At 44.8% G+C, this 16,857-nt stretch overlaps 1 protein-coding gene across 4 annotated transcripts in view; it reads left to right on the top strand.

Annotated features, from left to right (window-relative positions):
• PTPRO (protein tyrosine phosphatase receptor type O) overlaps nucleotides 1-16,857 on the top strand; it is a 640,592-nt gene that overhangs the window by 614,991 nt on the left and 8,744 nt on the right. For all 4 annotated transcript variants that reach the window (XM_088461537.1, XM_088461535.1, XM_088461536.1 and 1 more), the window contains one exon: nucleotides 13,063-13,198. In XM_088461537.1, the coding sequence (XP_088317663.1) occupies nucleotides 13,063-13,198 (136 nt within the window). The remainder of the gene's footprint in view (nucleotides 1-13,062; nucleotides 13,199-16,857) is intronic.

Below are 16,857 nucleotides of genomic sequence, written 5' to 3'. Positions count from 1 at the left end.
TCTTGAGTATTGACCACAAGTTCTCAATGGGATTAAGGTCTGGGGAGTTTCCTGGCCACGGACCCAAAATTTTGATGTTTTGTTACCCGAGTCACTTAGTTATCACTTTTGCCATATGGTAAGGTGCTCCATCATGCTGGAAAAGGCATTGTTCATCACCAAACTGTTCTTGGATGGTTGGGAGAAGTTGCTCTTGGAGGATGTTTAGGTACCATTCTTTATTCATGGCTGTGGTGTTAGGCAAAATTGTGAGTGATCCCACTCCCTTGGCTGAGAAGCAACCCCACACATGAATGGTCTCAGGATGCGTTACTGTTGGCATGACACAGGACTGATGGTAGTGCTCACCTTTCCTTCTCTGGATAAGCGTATTTCCAGATACCCCAAACAATCTGAAAGGGGTTTCATCAGAGAAAATAGCTTTACCCTAGTCCTCAGCAGTCCAATCCCTGTACCTTTTGCAGAATATCAGTCTGTCCTTGATGTTTTTCCTGGAGAGAAGTGGGTTCTTTGATGCCCTTCTTGACCCCAGGCCATCCTCCAAAAGTGTTCTCCTCACTGTGCGTGAAGATGTACTTACACCTGCCTGCTGCCATTCCTGAGAAAGCTCTGCACTGTTGGTGCCACGATCCCGCAGCTGAATCAACTTTGGTTAACAGAGGAAGAACAATATTTTCAAGCTCCACCCTCCTTTTAAAGAATCCTTTGTCAATACTCTCCCCTGTGTTAATGAGAGAATCACTGACATGATGTCAGCTGGTCCTTTTGTGGCAGGGCTGAAATGCAGTGGAAATGTTGTTTTCTTGGGATTAATTTCATTGTCATAGCAAAGAGGGAATTTGTAATTTAATTGCAGTTCATCTGATCACTCTTCATGACATTCTGGAGTATATGCAAATTGCAATCATAAAAACTGAAGCAGCAGACTTTGAAAACCAATATTTTTGTCAGTCTCAAAACTTTTGGCCATGGCTGTAGGTTATTGCTAGCCCGGATACAAGGACATGTCCAATAACCTACATCAATCTGCTGGCCCAGGTACAAAAACATGTCCAATAACCTACATCAATCTGCTGGCATGGGTAAAAGAACATGTCCAATAACCTACTACATCAGTCGGTACAAGACATGTCCAATAACCTACATCAATCTGCTAGCCCGGCTACAAGAACATATCCAATAACCTACATCAATTTGCTGGAACAGGTACAAGGGCAGATTTATGTAGTATGTTATTTTACATGTCCTTGTACACGGGCTAGCAGAGCGATGTAGTAGGTTATTGGACATGTCCTTGTACCCAGGCTAGCAGATTGATGGGGCAGCACAGACGGTGTAATGGTAGCATTACTGCCTCACAGCACTGAGGTCGTTGGTTCGATACCCACTACGGCCCTAACTGTGTGGAGTTTGTATATTCTCCCTGTGCTTGCGTGGGTTTCCTCCGGGTACTCCGGTTTCCTCCCACACTCCAAAAATATACTGGTAGGTTAATTGGCTCCTAACAAAAATTACCCCTAGTGTGTGTATGTGTGTGTGTGCGCATGTGGTAGGGAATATAGATTGTAAGCTCCACTGGGCAGGGACAGATGTGAATGGCCGAATATTCTCTGTAAAGCGCTGCGGAATATGTGTGCGCTATATAAATAACTGGTAATAAATAAATAATAAATAAATGTAGTATGTTATTGGACATGCCCTTGTACCCGGGCTAGCAGATTGATGTAGTAGGTTATTGGACATGTCCTTGTTCCCGGGCTAGCAGATTGATGTAGTATGTTATTGGACATGTCCTTGTACCCAGGCTAGCAGAGCGATGTAGTAGGTTATTGGACATGTCCTTGTACCCTGGCTAGCAGAGCGATGTAGTAGGTTATTGGACATGTCCTTGTACCCTGGCTAGCAGAGCGATGTAGTAGGTTATTGGACATGTCCTTGTACCCTGGCTAGCAGATTGATGTAGTAGGTTATTGGACATGTCCTTGTACTTATGCCAGCAGATTTATGTAGTAGGTTATTGGACATGTCCTTGTACCCTGGCTAGCAGAGCGATGTAGTAGGTCACAGATTCTCAAACTCGGTCCTCAGGACCCCAAACAGTGCATGTTTTGCAGGTCACACAGAATCACAAGTGAAATAATTATCTCCACCTGTTGCTCTTTTAAAATGTGTCAGTGAGTAATGAACACACCTGTGCACCTGCTAGGTGACCTGGAAAACGTGACCTGTGTGGGGTCCTGAGGACCGAGTTTGAGAACCACTGTAGTAGATTATTGGACATGTCCTTGTACCCGGGCTAGCAGATTGATGTAGTAGGTAATTGGACATGTCCTTGTACCCGGGCTAGCAGATTGATGTAGTAGGTTATTGGACATGTCCTTGTTCCCGGGCTAGCAGATTGATGTAGTATGTTATTGGACATGTCCTTGTACCCAGGCTAGCAGAGCGATGTAGTAGGTTATTGGACATGTCCTTGTACCCTGGCTAGCAGAGCGATGTAGTAGGTTATTGGACATGTCCTTGTACCCTGGCTAGCAGATTGATGTAGTAGGTTATTGGACATGTCCTTGTACTTATGCCAGCAGATTTATGTAGTAGGTTATTGGACATGTCCTTGTACCCTGGCTAGCAGAGCGATGTAGTAGGTCACAGATTCTCAAACTCGGTCCTCAGGACCCCAAACAGTGCATGTTTTGCAGGTCACACAGAATCACAAGTGAAATAATTATCTCCACCTGTTGCTCTTTTAAAATGTGTCAGTGAGTAATGAACACACCTGTGCACCTGCTAGGTGACCTGGAAAACGTGACCTGTGTTGGGTCCTGAGGACCGAGTTTGAGAACCACTGTAGTAGATTATTGGACATGTCCTTGTACCCGGGCTAGCAGATTGATGTAGTAGGTAATTGGATATGTCCTTGTACCCGGGCTAGCAGATTTATGTAGGTTATTTGACATGTCCTTGTACTTGTGCCAGAAGATTTATGGAGTAGGTTATTGGACATGTCCTTGTACCCTGGCTAGCAGAGCGATGTAGTAGGTTATTGGACATGTCCTTGTACCTGGGCCAGCAGATTAATGTAGTAGGTTATTGGACATGTCCTTGTACCCGGGCTAGCAGATTTATGTAGGTTATTGGACATGTTCTTGTACCTGGGCCAGAAGATTTATGGAGTAGGTTATTGGAAATGTCCTTGTACCCGGGCTAGCAGATTGATGTAGTAGGTAATTGGACATGTCCTTGTACCCTGGCTAGCAGAGCGATGTAGTAGGTTATTGGACATGTCCTTGTACCCGGGCTAGCAGATTAATGTGGTAGGTTATTGGACATGTCCTTGTTCCCGGGCTAGCAGGTTAATGTGGTAGGTTATTGGACATGTCCTTGTTCCCGGGCTAGCAGATTGATGTAGTAGGTTATTGGACATGTCCTTGTACCCGGGCTAGCAGAGCGATGTAGTAGGTTATTGGACATGTTTTTGTACCCGGGCTAGCAGATTGATTTAGTAGGTTATTGGACATGTCCTTGGGCTAGCAGATTTATGTAGGTTATTTGACATGTCCTTGTACTTGTGCCAGAAGATTTATGGAGTAGGTTATTGGACATGTCCTTGTACCCTGGCTAGCAGAGCGATGTAGTAGGTTATTGGACATGTCCTTGTACCCGGGCTAGCAGATTTATGTAGGTTATTGGACATGTTCTTGTACTTGTGCCAGAAGATTTATGGAGTAGGTTATTGGAAATGTCCTTGTACCCGGGCTAGCAGATTGATGTAGTAGGTAATTGGACATGTCCTTGTACCCTGGCTAGCAGAGCGATGTAGTAGGTTATTGGACATGTCCTTGTACCCGGGCTAGCAGATTAATGTGGTAGGTTATTGGACATGTCCTTGTTCCCGGGCTAGCAGGTTAATGTGGTAGGTTATTGGACATGTCCTTGTTCCCGGGCTAGCAGATTGATGTAGTAGGTAATTGGACATGTCCTTGTACCCTGGCTAGCAGAGCGATGTAGTAGGTTATTGGACATGTCCTTGTACCCGGGCTAGCAGATTAATGTGGTAGGTTATTGGACATGTCCTTGTTCCCGGGCTAGCAGGTTAATGTGGTAGGTTATTGGACATGTCCTTCTTCCCGGGCTAGCAGATTGATGTAGTAGGTTATTGGACATGTCCTTGTACCCTGGCTAGCAGAGCGATGTAGTAGGTTATTGGACATGTCCTTGTACCCGGGCTAGCAGATTGACGTAGTAGGTTATTGGACATGTCCTTGTACCCTGGCTAGCAGATTGATGTAGTAGCTTATTGGACATGTCCTTGTACCCTGGCTAGCAGATTGATGTAGTAGGTTATTGGACATGTTTTTGTACCCTGGCTAGCAGAGCGATGTAGTAGGTTATTGGACATGTTTTTGTACCCTGGCTAGCAGATTGATGTAGTAGCTTATTGGACATGTCCTTGTACCCTGGCTAGCAGATTGATGTAGTAGGTTATTGGACATGTTTTTGTACCCAGGCTAGCAGATTGATGTAGTAGGTTATTGGACATGGTCTTGTGCCCAGGCCGGATTCTCCAGTCTGCATTTTATGAGCCTGATACTGAGGGGTGTATTTAATAAATTAAAATATGGATTTTCTGCAACACTTTAGCTGGAGAAGCCTAAAATATTGTTTCTCTTCATTTAGTAAAGTGAAAAGTGCGGAGGATATAACAGATTTCTCCATTCTGTTCCTGCAGCCCCCAATGGATATAATGGAGACTGTGCAGTAACAATATTTTTATTAGGAATGATGCGCCGGACCATTTTTTTGGGGGGGGGGATTTGGCTCTGATTCGTTGTCCGGCTTTGGATTTTCCAAACTGCCATGACTTGTTTTGGATTTATTAACCTCAATAACATTAATTTACAGTCAATTTAGACTTCACAGCTCACAATATTGTTTTCATCATTATTGGCCAAAGGCTGCAGTGAGCTGGCTGGTTACTAAGGGGTCTATTTAATAAGCAGTGTTAGGAGACAGAGTGAAAAGTGATCAGGTACCAGCCAATCAGCTCTCAACTGGCTCCTAGCACTGCTTAGTAAATAGACCCCTAAGCGACAGAGCAGTGGCACAGACACTTCAGTTTAAAGCACAGCTATGAAACATTGCCACACAGCAGTGACATAAATGAAAAGTAGTGCTAGATGGATTTGTCCTTGGGCCCTCCCACCCATCCAGTGGGGTACGGCCAGCAGAGTCACAGTACTTGTATACACAGTGGGCTACGGCCCAAGGAGTCATGGGGCTTGTATACACAGGGCTAAGGCCCAAGGAGTCACCGTGCTTGTATACACAGGGCTAAGGCCGAAGGAGTCACGGTGCTTGTATACACAGGGCTAAGGCCCAAGGAGTCAGGGTGCTTGTATACACAGGGCTACGGCCCAAGGAACCATGGTGCTTGTATACACAGGGCTAATGCCCAAGAGTCACGGTGCTTGTATACACAGGGCTAAGGCCCAAGGAGTCACTGTGCTTGTATACACAGGGCTAAGGCCCAAGGAGTCACGGTGCTTGTATACACAGGGCTAAGGCCCAAGGAGTCACGGTGCTTGTATACACAGGGCTAAGGCCCAAGGAGTCACGGTGCTTGTATACACAGGGCTAAGGCCCAAGGAGTCACGGTGCTTGTATACACAGGGCTAAGGCCCAATGAGTCATGGTGTTTGTATACACAGTGGGGTACGGCCCAATGAGTTACAGTGCTTGCATCAGGGCCAAAACTAGGATATCTATCACCCGGGGCAAGGCAGTAATTTTGTGCCCTGTCCCTTTGTGTACCTGGATTTTGTCCTTGCTCCTCCATAAGGCAGTGCACTAGTCAGACGTCCATGGTATAGTGACTTACATTATTCCACACATCATAATGCCCATTACACATTATGCCACACACTGTAATGCCTATTACCAAAGTGCCACTTACATATTTGCCCCTGACACTATTTTTTGCCCCACAGTAAGACTTAAATTACCTGCTCGTTGCCAGGGGTGTCATGCTCTGGGTTCCACACTCGTTGGCAGGGGTTCCACACTCGTTGGCAGGGGTTCCACGCTTGTTGTCAGGTGTTCCAATCTCGTTGCCAGGGGTTTTACGCTTGTTGTTTGGGGTTTCACGGGAGAGATGCAGCTTTCTGCTTCTTCTCCCGGCAGCGCCAGCACTTCCGGGAATGCTATGTGCTGGCCTAACAAACACTAGAGGTCCAGTAGAACTCTAGCATCTGTCTCCTTCTAGGCAGCGGCGGACATTTTTGAGGGCTGATTTCAGCAGATTCCATGCGGATGGCTAGTCCGCATGGAATCTGCAGCCCACATGCCTCTGTGCCCCCAAGCCACTGCGGGGGCTGAGTCAGCCCTTCGGCACCCCCGCAAATCCGGTGCACGTGCACCTCTAGCCCCCCTGGTTGCAACCCTGCTTGTATACACAGAAGGCTAAGGCCCAAGGAGTCACGGTGCTTGTATACACAGAGGGCTAATGCCCAAGGAACCATGGTGCTTGTATACACAGGGTTAAGGCCCAATGAGTCATGGTGTTTGTATACACAGAAGGCTAATGCCCAAGGAGTCACGGTGCTTGTATACACAGGGCTAAGGCCCAAGGAGTCACGGTGCTTGTATACACAGAAGGCTAATGCCCAAGGAGTCACTGTGTTTGTATACACAGAAGGCTAATGCCCAAGGAGTCACGGTGCTTGTATACACAGAAGGCTAAGGCCCAAGGAGTCACGGTGCTTGTATACACAGAAGGCTAATGCCCAAGGAGTCACTGTGTTTGTATACACAGAAGGCTAATGCCCAAGGAGTCACGGTGCTTGTATACACAGAAGGCTAAGGCCCAAGGAGTCACGGTGCTTGTATACACAGAAGGCTAAGGCCCAAGGAGTCACGGTGCTTGTATACACAGAAGGCTAAGGCCCAAGGAGTCACAGTGCTTGTATACACAGAGGGCTAATGCCCAAGGAGTCACGGTGCTTGTATACACAGAGGGCTAATGCCCAAGGAACCATGGTGCTTGTATACACAGGGTTAAGGCCCAATGAGTCATGGTGTTTGTATACACAGGGCTAAGGCCCAAGGAGTCACGGTGCTTGTATACACAGAAGGCTAAGGCGTAAGGAACCATGGTGTTTGTATACACAGTGGACTATGGCCTGCAGAATCACAGTACTTGTATACGCACTGGGGTACAGCCCAAGCAGTCACGGTGTCTGTATACAAAGTGGGGTACAGCACCGAAAGATAAGTTGTCATTTTTTTTACACACAGCCACTTAATCAGCAGAGTATAGTGCAGCATACATCAGCGTGCAGTGTGCCCCCTATACACAGTCACATTACCAGCACAGCCACTTGTGAGTCTCTGGACACAGTCACTGTAATCAGCATAGTATAGCGCAGCATACATCAGCGTGTAGTGTGTCCCCTATATACAGTCACATTACCAGCACAGCCACTTGTGAGTCTCTGGACACAGTCACTGTAATCAGCAGAGTATAGTGCAGCATACATCAGCGTGTAGTGTGTCCCCTATATACAGTCACATTACCTGCACAGTCACTTGTGAGTCTCTGGTCTCAGCACATAATCAGCAGAGTATAGTGCAGCATACATCAGTGTGCAGTGTGTCCCTATACACAGTCACATTACCAGCACAGCCACTTGTGAGTCTCTGGTCACAGCACATAATCAGCAGAGTATAGTGCAGCATACATCAGCGTGCAGTGTGCCCCCTATACACAGTCACATTACCTGCACAGTCACTTGTGAGTCTCTGGATACAGCACATAATCAGCAGAGTATAGTGCAGCATACATCAGCGTGCAGTGTGTCCCCTATACACAGTCACATTACCAGCACAGTCACTTGTGAGTCTCTGGACACAGTCACTGTAATCAGCAGAGTATAGTGCAGCATACATCAGCGTGTAGTGTGTCCCCTATATACAGTCACATTACCTGCACAGTCACTTGTGAGTCTCTGGTCTCAGCACATAATCAGCAGAGTATAGTGCAGCATACATCAGTGTGCAGTGTGTCCCTATACACAGTCACATTACCAGCACAGCCACTTGTGAGTCTCTGGTCACAGCACATAATCAGCAGAGTATAGTGCAGCATACATCAGCGTGCAGTGTGCCCCCTATACACAGTCACATTACCTGCACAGTCACTTGTGAGTCTCTGGATACAGCACATAATCAGCAGAGTATAGTGCAGCATACATCAGTGTGCAGTGTGTCCCTATACACAGTCACATTACCAGCACAGCCACTTGTGAGTCTCTGGTCACAGCACATAATCAGCAGAGTATAGTGCAGCATACATCAGCGTGCAGTGTGCCCCCTATACACAGTCACATTACCAGCACAGTCACTTGTGAGTCTCTGGATACAGCACATAATCAGCAGAGTATAGTGCAGCATACATCAGCGTGCAGTGTGCCCCCTATACACAGTCACATTACCTGCACAGTCACTTGTGAGTCTCTGGATACAGCACATAATCAGCAGAGTATAGTGCAGCATACATCAGTGTGCAGTGTGTCCCTATACACAGTCACATTACCAGCACAGTCACTTGTGAGTCTCTGGTCACAGCACATAATCAGCAGAGTATAGTGCAGCATACATCAGCGTGCAGTGTGTCCCCTATATACAGTCACATTACCTGCACAGTCACTTGTGAGTCTCTGGTCACAGCACATAATCAGCAGAGTATGGTGGCTGGTAGAGGAGTGAACTTGATGGCCTCGAGGCGCTCCTGAGAAATGGTACCTATAGCCCCTTTATAATAGGGTGTTTCTATGTTGTTAGTTAGTAGTTACTTATTTGTATTTAAATGCCTGTGTGATTTTCCTATATATATGTCTAGTAATTTCTAAATCACGGTGGTACAGTGTTCACTCAGTGGTCACATTAGGCACCCCCGGGAGACCAGCAGACATTGAATGGGCAAAAGAGCTGATTATTAGTTCGGTATCCTCTTTATATACCTTCTAGGCGATGAGAGTAATTGTACAATCTGTGTGTTAAAAATAGAATGTTCCGATTAAATATTTTTTAGGTGGAATCTTTGTATTTGTTTCTTTTTACGCTGTATATAATGTATACAGCCATATACTGTATATAGGAAAAATATATACATTTACCACTAAATGGTCCATAGACAATTTTACTTTTAATTTTGTACATAGAAAGGGGCAAATTCAATTTAGCCTAGGTAAAATCTTTGTTTACTGTGGCTTGAATCAAACCACTTATCGCGTCTATGCGTATAATGTGCAATTCAGTTCTGAAATACGTATCGCAGTGGTGCCGTATCGCACTAGTGACTTATCCCAGCGGTGCCGTATCGCACTAGTGACTTATCGCAGCGGTGCCGTATCGCACTGGTGCCGTATCCCAGCGGTGACGTATCGCAGCAGTGCCGTATCGCAGTGGTCACGCAGTCATTTTATATGATGTTAGCTGCGTTGTGTGTGGAAAAATGAGAAATCAGCCAGTACCCCAAAAAATGTAAAAGTTTTTTGGGATAAGATTATAGAAGTGTATTTTTGGCTCTTAGAAGATGTCAAATGGCTGATTTTTGCATTTTGAAAAAATAATAGAAAAAAGTGTTTTTCAGCAAATGAATGCTCTAGCTAAATATAGATGCATAGTAATGCCAATAATTCGATTTGGATTTTGTCACTTTTAAACATTTAAAAAAAATCTGTAATGCCCACCTGCAAGCCTATAAACACCTGTCCCATGCATACAGCACCCCCATATACCTGTCCCATGCATACAGCACCCCCATATACCTGTCCCATGCATACAGCGCCCCCATATACCTGTCCCATGCATACAGCGCCCCCATATACCTGTCCCATGCATACAGCACCCCCATATACCTGTCCCATGCATACAGCGCCCCCATATACCTGTCCCATGCATACAGCACCCCCATATACCTGTCCCATGCATACAGCGCCCCCATATACCTGTCCCATCCATACAGCACCCCTCATATACCTGTCCCATCCATACAGCACCCCTCATATACCTGTCCCATCCATACAGCGCCCCCATATACCTGTCCCATGCATACAGCGCCCCCATATACCTGTCCCATGCATACAGCACCTCATATACCTGTCCCATCCATACAGCACCCCCCATATACCTGTCCCATCCATAAAGCACCCCCATATACCTGTCCCATCCATACAGCACCCCCTTATACCTGTCCCATGCATACAGCACCCCCATATACCTGTCCCATCCATACAGCTCCCCCATATACCTGTCCCATCCATACAGCTCCCCCATATACCTGTCCCATCCATACAGCACCCCCATATACCTCTCCCATCCATACAGCGCCCCCATATACCTGTCCCATCCATACAGCGCCCCCATATACCTGTCCCATGCATACAGCACCCCCATATACCTTTCCCATGCATACAGCACCTGATATACCTGTCCCATCCATACAGCACCTCATATACCTGTCCCATCCATACAGCACCCCCCATATACCTGTCCCATCCATAAAGCACCCCCCATATACCTGTCCCATCCATACAGCACCCCCATATACCTGTCCCATCCATACAGCTCCCCCATATACCTGTCCCATCCATACAGCTCCCCCATATACCTGTCCCATCCATACAGCTCCCCCATATACCTGTTCCATCCATACAGCACCCCCATATACCTGTCCCATCCATACAGCACCCCTATATACCTGTCCCATCCATACAGCACCCCCATATACCTGTCCCATCCATACAGCACCCCCATATACCTGTCCCATCCATACAGCTCCCCCATATACCTGTCCCATCCACACAGCACCCCCATATACCTGTCCCATCCATACAGCACCCCCATTCACCTGTCTCACCTCTCCGGGGTCCTGTGTATCTATAATGGGTGCAGGGTGTACGGTGCACACGGGCAGCTGGGTCAGGGAGGGCCCACACCGTACACCCTGCACCTATTATATTATTATACTCACCTCTCCGGGGTCCGCGTTGGCTGGTGCTGCCATTTTCCAGGTGATTTGCTCCTGCGCAGTAATCCTGTCCCCCTGGGAACAAACACAAAAGTATTTCTTGGAGCTTGCACAGGATAAGTAAAGGAGAAATAAGAAATGCTGGAGACCATCCTACCTGTTCAAGATGAACAAAAGATTGGTGTGGTCTGGGAACAAAGCCAGTGTCTACTGCTTGCCAGAGAGGAGGGGGCCCGCCCGGAGGCTGCACACAGGCCCCCTCCTCTCTTAAAACTCCCCTGTAAATGGGTTATCATGGCTAATTGAATTCCCCCTTAAGATTCACCTCTTACATTGTCCATTATTTGGATTACTGAGACTAAGAGGTCATTTACTAAGCCTTGGATGGAGATAAAGTACCAACCAACCAACTCCTGTCATTTTTCAAACATAGTCTGTGACATGGCAGTTGGGAGCTGATTGGCTGGTAATTTATCTCCATCCAAGGTTTAGTAAATAGACACCTAAATAGTATATTTATTAAGCGGAAGCTTCTCGTGGGTTAATCCTGAAAATTTTAAAGAAAAAGAATACTAAGTGTAAAGCAACTGGGAAGCTGAGTCTTCCGAACATGACCGCTTCCTAAATATACCCCAGAGAGTGCTGACTGCAGGACATTGTCTTCTGAACATGACCGCTTCCTAAATATACCCCTGAGATTGCTGACTGCAGGACATTAATGTCTTCCAAACATGGCCTCTTCCTAAATATACCCCTGAGATTGCTGACTGCAGGACATTGTCTTCTGAACATGGCTGCTTCCTAAATATACCCCTGAGAGTGCTGACTGCAGGACATTAATGTCTTCCGAACATGGCCTCTTCCTAAATATACCCCTGAGATTGCTGACTGCAGGACATTAATGTCTTCTGAACATGACCGCTTCCTAAATATACCCCTGAGATTGCTGACTGCAGGACATTGTCTTCCGAACATGGCTGCTTCCTAAATATACCCCTGAGATTGCTGACTGCAGGACATTAATGTCTTCTGAACATGGCCTCTTCCTAAATATACCCCTGAGATTGCTGACTGCAGGACATTAATGTCTTCTGAACATGACCGCTTCCTAAATATACCCCTGAGATTACTGACTGCAGGACATTGTCTTCCGAACATGGCTGCTTCCTAAATATACCCCTGAGAGTGCTGACTGCAGGACATTAATGTCTTCTTAACATGGCCTCTTCCTAAATATACCCCTGAGAGTGCTGACTGCAGGACATTAATGTCTTCTGAACATGACCGCTTCCTAAATATACCCCTGAGATTGCTGACTGCAGGACATTGTCTTCCGAACATGGCCGCTTCCTAAATATACCCCTGAGATTGCTGACCTGCAGGACATTAATGTCTTCTGAACATGGCCTCTTCCTAAATATACCCCTGAGATTGCTGACTGCAGGACATTAATGTCTTCTGAACATGACCGCTTCCTAAATATACCCCTGAGATTGCTGACTGCAGGACATTGTCTTCCGAACATGGCCTCTTCCTAAATATACCCCTGAGAGTGCTGACTGCAGGACATTAATGTCTTCTTAACATGGCCTCTTCCTAAATATACCCCTGAGAGTGCTGACTGCAGGACATTAATGTCTTCTGAACATGACCGCTTCCTAAATATACCCCTGAGAGTGCTGACTGCTGGACATTAATGTCTTCTGAACATGACCGCTTCCTAAATATACCCCTGAGAGTGCTGACTGCTGGACATTAATGTCTTCTGAACATGACCGCTTCCTAAATATACCCCTGAGAGTGCTGACTGCAGGACATTAATGTCTTCTGAACATGACCGCTTCCTAAATATACCCCTGAGAGTGCTGACTGCTGGACATTAATGTCTTCTGAACATGACCGCTTCCTAAATATACCCCTGAGAGTGCTGACTGCTGGACATTAATGTCTTCTGAACATGACCGCTTCCTAAATATACCCCTGAGAGTGCTGACTGCAAGACATTGATCATACTTTGCCTTTGTGTGTTTCAGTGCTGGTGTTGGGCGGACTGGAACCTTTATAGCTCTGGATCGGCTGATGCAGCACATTCGCGATCATGAATATGTAGATGTTTTAGGTCTTGTGGGTGAACTCCGCTCTTACAGGATGTCTATGGTACAGACAGAGGTGAGTATACCATGTATGTTCATTATACAATTGTATTAGGGTAAAATATTTGTTTTCTATACTATTATAGATACAGCTGTCACTAATCACACACACCCGAATTCTTGTCCACTGATTGTTAGCCTCTCGGATGTTATAAAGGAAGCAGAACCACAAGTACAACTGGCAGGCTGACCTGGGATCTGGGCTACTTTAAAACATTTAATATTTACTGAAATGTAATTATGTTTTTCAACACAAAGCCTAATATGGGAGTCACACACTCAATGAACGGAAACGTCTGGTGCACAAATATCCAGGAGAAGAACTGGCAGAAGATTAATGAGTTTATTTCAGGATCAGTGTTTCAGGCCAACAACTGAGACCTACTGTACAAAGTATCCATAACATGCTAACATTCAATGTATGCACCAAGAAAGATGTCTCGGGCAATCAGTGATGTGATTAGTAAATAGATTTATATCCCTTGGAATGTGCAAATTGCTGTGAATGAGCTTTCAGTGTAGATGAGGACGGCTGGTAATTCAGGGGTACAATGGCTGCATGTGACTGTCGTATACTATTTCTCATTCATCCATTTGAGGGATACTGGACAGAGAGAATACAGAGTATCCATTAGCCATTAGGACTCCCTCCCTCTTCTACATCCCCATCCTAGAACTCTGTTTTCTGAGCGTACACACAGGACCAGGGTGCTTTCCTGCTAGTATCTAGCCATCTTGTAATTTCAGTCATTTTCTCCCTTCTGAATTTACCACTGCGATGGTCACTTGGAAACAAAAAGCCTTGCTAGGCTATCTACTAACCTGTGTAGGCACTGTTCTCGGAACCTCCCCTTTGCGCTTCCTCCTCCCAACATTGGAAAGCTTTTCAAGGTGGGTGGGGAAGCCCTTTAATAATAGTGAAAGTTGTGATGGGGCTCCTGCATTGCTACCACACCATCTGGTGCAATAGCGTCAGGTAAGTGACTTCCCTCTCCAAGTTCTTGTGAGAGTAGTACAGGGATTTTGTTCCAACCTATTTTTGTTCCAGAAGCTAAAGAAATTATATTTTATACCTGATGAGGATGGACAAGTACAAGATTGAATAGTTGAGATGTCCTCAACAGCATGTAACAGGGAAAATTATGGCATCCAAGAATGTGAAGGATGCATTATTGCATGTTTCAATCTTGGGGGTCACCAATGTCCTCCCAGATTTGTGGCTTGGTTCCTTTAATTCCAGTTTTGTGCTTTTAAGTTTGGTGACAGCTCATCAGCTATTGACAAAGAGTATGGCTGTCATTGCTGAGGTTCCAAAGAGTAATGGTCATCAACCTACTGTGATGATCTCTTGATCAAGTCACAGTCCCAAATCTTTTCCAAGCTCAGATAGTAGAGTGCCACCAGTAGATTAGCAATTATTAGAATTTTATTCTGTTTCAAAAGTAGAGATGGGTCCTTCTGGCACTGTTGCTTGATACCCAGCAGAGGGTGTTTTTCTCCCATAGAAGGGCCCAAATGTAATAGTCTGGTAAGGTGTCTATTGGCTTGCAGATGGATGTCTTTTCGGTTCTGTTTTAAGGTCCTGCTGAAGATGGTCTTGACATTCAAGGCCATGCAGTTTTCATGATGTCTGGCAAGTCTATAGCAGGTTCAGAGCAGTTATCTCCTAGGTCTATGGTCCACTGGCTCTTCCTATTTGTCCCCACCATCTGCTGGGTCACCTGGTCGGTGTCCACCTGTAGCTGTGGATGTGTAGCTCGACCTGTACCTTATGCTTGCAGTAATGTGACATCATAGGGGCAGTAAGTTTTGAATCACTGTACCTATTTAAACTGGCTTCTGGTAAGAGATGGTTGCCAGAGTATTAGGCTTAATGTCTGGTCTCTAGTGTTCCTGTCTGGTTATTCTTCTGACATTGGTGTAGGTGTAGGATTGTCCCAAGGGAATCATTTTTTTTACTGATTTATTTTTGTTGTTGTTGCTGCCTCATATTCTCATAAACCTAGAAAGAGAAGGTGTCCTATTGCGATTGGTGGCACAGACGAGGCAGTACAGACATTATTAGAATGTTCAAACTACATGAACAATTTATTTTATCATTTACATTTTTAAGGTATCACTGTAGATTGTATCAGAAATATAGGAGCATATCCACTACATGATTAAAATTAACTGTTGAACGATGAGGACATCATCAATTGTTCATTAATTGTGCAGTAATTATGTCAGCAACGATTAGCGATGCGCACTCCCACTGGTCGTTGTCGGCATCTGCCATCGCCTGGACATGCAGGCCACCCTAACGAGATCGCCAGGTTGTGCATGCTCGGGGATGAGGGAGAGAGCCTGCACTGAATGACATATCGCTCAGTATGGGCACATTATCCACTGCACAGTATGATGAACGATTATGATGTTTTAATCCTACAGTCTTTCTACACTGGTGTAGTGGATATACGCCTTAAGAGACAGTAAAAGAATACACTGATTTATTTATGGGCACTTATTACACAGATTTCTAGTACAAACAGCAGAATGGTTTCTTTGTATATTAGCAATTCCACAGTTAATGCAATATGAGTGGTGCCCCTTGTTTCTCTTCTAAAAATAAATTATATATATATATATATATATATGTATATACACAAAACAAATTATCCTTTGTCTTGCACTAAAAAGTGGAAGCAGCACCTCTAATGAAATCCCTGTTAGTGGATTCCAAAAAATACAATGACACAAAAAGATACTTGAGCTAGATTACTTTATTATGTATTAGCTCCCTTAATTAGATTTGCATATGAAATAATCCTTAGTACAACGATCAAGATGATTCATTAGAAGTTATAAAGAAACATTTACGAACTGAATGGAGAAATTATATTAGACAAATCTCGAAATGTAATGTCCTGAAAATACACCCGCAAATTTTTTTTTTGCCTTCAATTGTCAAAACCTTTTGATGTTTGATTGTACCCCTGAGGAAGTTCAATCTATGGGATGAAACACGTAGGGTAGTGATATCGTCCCTTCTGCTATCTGTGGGGCTTACCACCAGTGAGCTCATATCCGTAAGGGTGTTGATGGAAAACATCTGCTCTATATAAAGGTGGGATTTTTGACATCATGTATTAAATGTAAGCAATTGTGCAAATATATGTATTTTATCGATATAGATGTATATTTTTTGAATGTACTAATGAGAGGCCATTTGGCCATTTTTTCTTGGGTGACTTTCTCGTGAGCGAGTGTATTTACATGACATTCCATTTCGAGATTTTGAAGAAAAATTTACGAACTGAATAAAGAAATTATATAACTTCTAATGAATGAATCTTGATCGTTATACTAAGGATTATTTCATATGCAAATCTAATTGAGTTGGATTACTTTATTATGTATTAGCGCCCTCAAGTATCTATTTGTGATATATATATATATATATATATATATATTATAGCCACTGGATATTATTTGGAACCAATATTTGGTTAACTTAGTGGAGCACAATAACTAGGCATCACTGAACAGCATCCCCCACCCAGTTTCTTCTTTTTTCATGTGGGCATCCTTGAAAAGGGAGAAAGAAACCTTTATAGGTCCATCATATATTTGCCTCAAGTAAGCTTTTATGTAAGCACTTTGCCTGATTCCATCTATTCATATGGGTCAAAGAAA

This window comes from Taudactylus pleione, unplaced genomic scaffold (assembly GCF_031769625.1).
Source record: "Taudactylus pleione unplaced genomic scaffold, aTauple2 ptg001061l, whole genome shotgun sequence".
NCBI classification, from domain to species: Eukaryota; Metazoa; Chordata; class Amphibia; order Anura; family Myobatrachidae; genus Taudactylus; species Taudactylus pleione.
This window is presented reverse-complemented; position numbering and strand designations above follow the sequence as displayed.